Source organism: Ruditapes philippinarum, unplaced genomic scaffold (assembly GCF_026571515.1).
Source record: "Ruditapes philippinarum isolate M1 unplaced genomic scaffold, ASM2657151v2 ctg102_1_1_1_1, whole genome shotgun sequence".
Lineage (NCBI taxonomy): Eukaryota > Metazoa > Mollusca > Bivalvia > Venerida > Veneridae > Ruditapes > Ruditapes philippinarum.
Genome location: NW_026856168.1, coordinates 40,150 through 45,897, shown reverse-complemented (window position 1 = coordinate 45,897; position 5,748 = coordinate 40,150). Strand labels below are relative to the sequence as shown.

Below are 5,748 nucleotides of genomic sequence, written 5' to 3'. Positions count from 1 at the left end.
TTTGGTTGTTGAGTTATTTCTGTTTGTGAAGATATACTTGGTTGATATTGGTTGAATGTTTGGTCTTGTCAAGATTATATTAGTTGATGCTTTGTTTTTGAAGATATTTGTAAACATTTGGTGCTTTAGTTTGCTTTTCTGATGCTGGTTAGATTTGTGAAGCTAATAGTGTATGTTGAATGTTTGTGGTTTGAAATGTATCTTAGAGTTGTAAAAATATTTATATTTGTGCTCTTCATTTTGTGGTGATTTTATTGTTTTGTTTGATCAAGTTGTTTCAAGCTTGGGTTCGCCAGATATCTAGTATTGTTTCGTATAAGAGACGTGTACATGATAAGTGGCTTATGAATGATGTGTGTTTGTTTTGGGTGTAAATAATGATCAGAGTTCTTTTGGGTGTAAATAATAACCAGTGTTTGTTGTTTACATGTATATATGGAATTTAAATAAAACAACAGATAAAATACCTAAAAAATAGTGTTAACAATACAATAACATGCTAGTTTTTCCAACCAAGAATATTTCAATTTTATGTCAGGCACTGCTGCCTTCTAGTATTTATTACTAAATCATTTCTTAGATTTGATAACATCAAGGCAGTCATTCTCCTGACGGTATGTAACATGTTTTCCACATGTAAATTTAAAGGTTAAAAGACTGTAAACGACTGGAATTTTTAGAATTTAAAAGATTAAAACTATTTGCATTTAAAGGCACATTATGCCTCAGAAATGATTAAATGTTTACTTTTTTATAAAAGGTAAAGATGAATTTTATAACATAATCGTTATTTAAGAACATGTTAGATGCTTGTTATCTGAAGAGAGTAGCGTTAAATGTGAAACAATTTTTCAATAAAAAAGCAAAATGTAAACAAAGTATTTTTTGACTTCCATTCACAATTCTAACAACAGAAGAAGTAAAAGATTGTTTCGTTAACTGGTAAATTAGTAACATTTTGGAAGCTATAATTATAATTGTTTTATTCGAACATAGTAATAAGTAATACTGCTTTTAACTTTCTACCAGGAGCTCTCGATGTTGTTCGTTCATATGTGCGCGCATGCGTGGGCGGGCGGGCGTGTGTTCATTTGTTTCATACCTGTTTGTGTTGCAAGAAATAGAAATTTCATGATCTCATCGCAAACAATTGTTAATCTAAAAGAAAACACGTTTTAATTTTAAAGAATAACATACATGTGTCATTATCTTCAAAGTATTTACGGATAACCCTATACGTTAGTTTTAGTCACTTTTGTTAATATTTATTGCGATGCATGATCTCGTTTCTTGATTTGACTGGTTTTTTTTACAAAATAGTTGAAGCAATTTAAGAAGCCCTGATGAATATTGAACATAACTAAATGATAGAAAATATTCTTATTCCTATCAATTTGACATCGATATTGGTGTATCCCTTCATGTGTCAGGTTAAAAACGAGCGTTTGCGAAACTTTAGTAAGTTTAAAACACGATTAAGAACATTATTGATATAAAAAACGGATTAAGTAAACAACTTGAATATACTTATACTGTGTTAAACTCTGTCTTCCTCGATGGTATTAACGGCAACAAGGGTTGGAGCTTCATCTGTTATTTAATGAGGTCTATAGCTGACGTTTAAGATTACTACAGATGTGAATAACAAGAGTATTCAGAATACCATTCGACACATGTACTTAACAATATTAAATTATGAATAGGAAAATTAAGATGATAGAAATTGTTACACTTTATAATGCTTTAGTGAAAACGGGACAACAAATTAGTTTGAATAATTATACAATTTTTCTTATTTTTTGAATAAACATTTTGCCATACAATTTGACTTCTTTTGATATTCATGAAATATATAAACATCACTTCCTGTAAGTTATATATTTATATTTATTAAGCAGTACTTATTTCTAACGTAGCATGGCAAAGATTTAAACCGTGTCCAGTTTATTTGTACGGAAACCGCCTGGATGTGTTATCTTCAACTTCCTTCTGTACGTATTTCCCTGGAATTAATCCACGTCTCCCGCTTGCTTCAGCAAAGAACCAACCGTTTTTATATTTGTCCCAAACCATCACAACTTCTCCTGCCTTGATTCCGATGTCATTATGCATGCTTGGTTCGTAATCGTACAAAGCTGTATATTTTTCTTAACATAAAGAAAACCCAATTAAATGTAATGAATACTTCACTGGTGCCGTTCATATGGCTTTGCAGTCTTTAATTTATTACATAAATATTTTTCTTATTACGTTTCGTACAATAACGTTCAGCAAAAAAATCAGCTAATCAAAGTTTATAAATCAATTTTAGTTAAAAAAGAAAAGTTTAAACATGCAGTAACATTCAGTCTAAATATTTCGTGCATAATATCATTTAAAATTACAGTTAATTATAGAATCATTAATTTCAAGCGACAAACACAAGTGATTTCGGTGATATCAATCTTGAACACTTAATTTAAGTTTTCTTCATTATCGATATCAAGTACGAAATATAGAAATGTTTACTTGTTTCAGTAGAATTTACCTGGCTGTTGAGGTTCTGGTTTCATATCTTGATCTGATTGTACATGCAATACAGGATCAGGATGTGCTGCCTGCTTTTGTTCTGTACTTTGTATTGGAGATCCTAAACATTAAAACATCATTTGTTTCTTTATATTTAGCCTGGTGATTTTGTGTAAAAGATTTGCAAAACTTTGGATTTAAAACAGGTCATTTAAGTGTCAGTAAAGAAAAAAGGTTTCAGTAATTAAGCTTCCAACAGTTAAGAGCCTGGTCGGGGCTCCCGTGACCGAGTGCTTGGGGTTATTGTCTTAAACCATTTGCCCCTCACTGCTGTGAATTCAATCATGTGAGAAAACTATTCAGCTAGCTACGTTGATGGTTCTGCTCAGGTACTGCGCATGTCTGAAATAATGCAAAGAGGGGCGCCTGAGGATTAACTCAACCACGAAAGCTGGACATTCTCAATACGACCACTACACATTACAGTGTTGGTGTGATTTTGAACCAAAAAAGAACCCAACTTAAGTTTGTCAGACTGCACGGTTGCGGAATCTGACATTGATTTATACTTTTTACTTCCGGCTAAATAGGATAAGCGGTCGAATAATCTTTAATTACAAATCCTTAAACCAGTTTTTCAAAATTGAAAGTCATGAAAATTAGATTGTTTTAAGGCGAGGGCGGGCCGAAGATGAACAGGCGGGCGCGGAAGCAATAATCACAGTAACATTACAAGATAATTGCAGATTCGATTTGATTGAGTCTGTACCTGAGGGATAGTGAATACGTGCAACATCCCTCACGCTTCCTAGCACCGGCTTGAGCGGTTCTCATTTCTCAACACTTAATAGTGCTGGCATCAATGATCCCAAAAGACCGGACAAATATAACAACACTGAAGTGAAGTAAAGTAACTTTTTACAGCTACCACACAACACTTGCCACCTGCTGTTGTGAAGTATAAAAATCTTGAAACAAAGTGATCCCTCGGCAGCATTCATCACAACAATACTTACCACCGTTTCAAACCATTTTTTTAATTCATAGTTTCACCATAACCATGATTTAATGTTAAATATTGCTAAAGCCGTTGGTAGGGCGTGTGGACGATAGTTTTTCTTGACAGTACCGTCCATGAACAGGCTTTAATAACTAGAGTTTGAAATGAGTTTTTTAAATGTAACTTAAGTCTTATAAGGCATATGTAAAGACAATATGTAGGGCCGATGTCACTGCTTCTGTACTTTGGTGCCAAGTGCTCTCTCGTTGCCGTATGGTTTCAGGCAAGGGTTTCAATACATTCGGAGGTGCAGCTATATAAAATATGTTGTTAAATGGTAATGCTGTTAATTCTAAAATGAAAGTCAATTGCAAAAATTCTAACGTGGTTCTTAATTATAAATTTCCATTTCTCAAAATCGATTTCCATAAGTCTCGGAAGGAAACAAAAGTGATAATAACTTTAGATAAAAAAAAAACATACGAAAGAATTTTTACTTAATAACGAATAATAAAGTATTGTAAAATACATATCATCATCATCATATATAGAGCGAGGTTTAAAATTCCCTTCAGGTATTCATTATGCGAACAGTATAAAAGGAGATGCCATTTTATATTAAAAATTATTTTATATTTTTGCCGTGCCGAAATTTTCTTATTATTATGGTTTAAAATCATTGCGACTTGCATCCTATTCAGACCATTAGAAAATTATCAAAATCTGTTAAGTCACCATCTGGATTGCCAGCCTTCCGTACGTAACTCCTAGGGAAGAATCCGTATTTTCCGTTTGCTTCACCATAGAACCAATCATTATGTCGCTCCAAGACCGTCACTAAATGTCCTGCCTTGATTTCGATTTCAACATGACATTCTGGTTTGAAATCGTACAAAGCTATATATTTTTCTAAACAAAAAGAAAAACAATAAATGTAATGAATATTCCATCGGATAAATGTGCCTTTGCAGACTATAATTTACTACTTAGTATTGCTTATTACGTTTTGGACACTAACGCTCAGCAAAAATATTGAACTTATTACAAGTCAAGAAAAGTAATGTTAAAAATCCGTTCCATTTCAGTTAAGTAGAAAGAAGGTTCAAATATACATGAACTTTCAGTCTAAATAATTTGTTCATAATGTAATTAAGTAAGTTACAGTTAATTATCGAAACATTAATCTTAAGCCACAAATACAAGTAAATTCGGTGATATCTCTTCAAGATGTTTTCATTCATTTTCAATTTAATTATACACACATGTATTCTTGCTTCATTTGATTTATACCTGGTTGTTGTTGCGGTACCGGTATCTTATCTTGACCTGATTGTACAGGAAACATAGGATCCGACTGTGCTGCCTGCCCCCTTTCTGTACTTAAAATTGGGGATCCTATACATAAAAAAGCATTTATTTCTTAACATTTAGTCTTGAAAATTTGGGTATAAGTTTTAAAAGCTTTTGATTTACAACAATTTATTTTCACGTTTAGGAGCTTCAGTAATTGAGCTATCAACAGTCCAGTTCCTGGTCAAGGCTCTTTGACCGAGTGCTTAAGATCATTGCAATAGGCTCCTTACTATTTGTCCCTCACTGCCGTGAATTCATTCATATGATGCAGCTATTCAGCCTGCTTACGGAACGTTGGTCGTACTCTTGAGTGTATGACATCTCGACCCCTCGACACCCCGACTCCTTAGACGACATTTCGACCCATGACATTTAGACCCCTAAGACACTTAGACCCTTTAAATGTACTGGACATTTCGACCTCTTATTCTATAATGTTCTTGCAGACGTTAAAGAGTTATTATCAACATTGCAGTAAATGCTTAAACGGAAATAAATGACTCTTTTATAAGCAAACATGTTTACGGTTTATATTGTACTATTTTAAATGATAATTATTTTTTGAAACAAAAGCGTTTTTTTTATTATCTGAAGCGTATGTAAGCGGCCATTGTTGACCCGCTTACGTCAACAACAACAACAATTTAATGATGGCAGAACAATTATCACAGGTAATAATTACCTATTAATAAATTACCAATGGCACGTGCCTGATATTCATTGGGCACGCGTTTTTACACCATTTAGATAATGTTATTAAGTATTGACTTGAAGATATTAAATAATTTTCTTAACTTGTAATTGTCGAAAATATTGCTTTTGAAGCTTATTTTGGCAATATTTCACTGAAACTAATAGCAAAGAACATGCGTATATGAAATGTGAGA

At 32.9% G+C, this 5,748-nt stretch overlaps 1 protein-coding gene across 1 annotated transcript; it reads right to left on the bottom strand.

Annotated features, from left to right (window-relative positions):
* Positions 1–788: 788 nt before the first annotated feature.
* On the bottom strand, positions 789–5,276 carry LOC132745671 (growth factor receptor-bound protein 2-like). The gene is made up of 5 exons (XM_060734630.1): positions 5,270–5,276; positions 4,799–4,903; positions 4,244–4,417; positions 2,528–2,629; positions 789–2,147 (listed from the first exon to the last, which is right to left on the bottom strand). Exons 1-5 carry the CDS (start codon positions 5,274–5,276, stop codon positions 1,945–1,947), a joined length of 591 nt encoding a protein of 196 aa, XP_060590613.1. The 3' UTR covers positions 789–1,944.
* Between the last annotated feature and the right edge of the window lie 472 nt (positions 5,277–5,748).

Excerpts from the sequence above, each read along its gene's own strand:
- LOC132745671 (XM_060734630.1), bottom strand. Across the intron at positions 4,418-4,798 it reads GGTACCGCAACAACAACCAG|AAAAATATATAGCTTTGTAC; the intron begins GTATAAATCAAA and ends CTTTTTGTTTAG. Across the intron at positions 2,630-4,243 it reads GAAGGCTGGCAATCCAGATG|GATCTCCAATACAAAGTACA; the intron begins GTGACTTAACAG and ends TTTAATGTTTAG.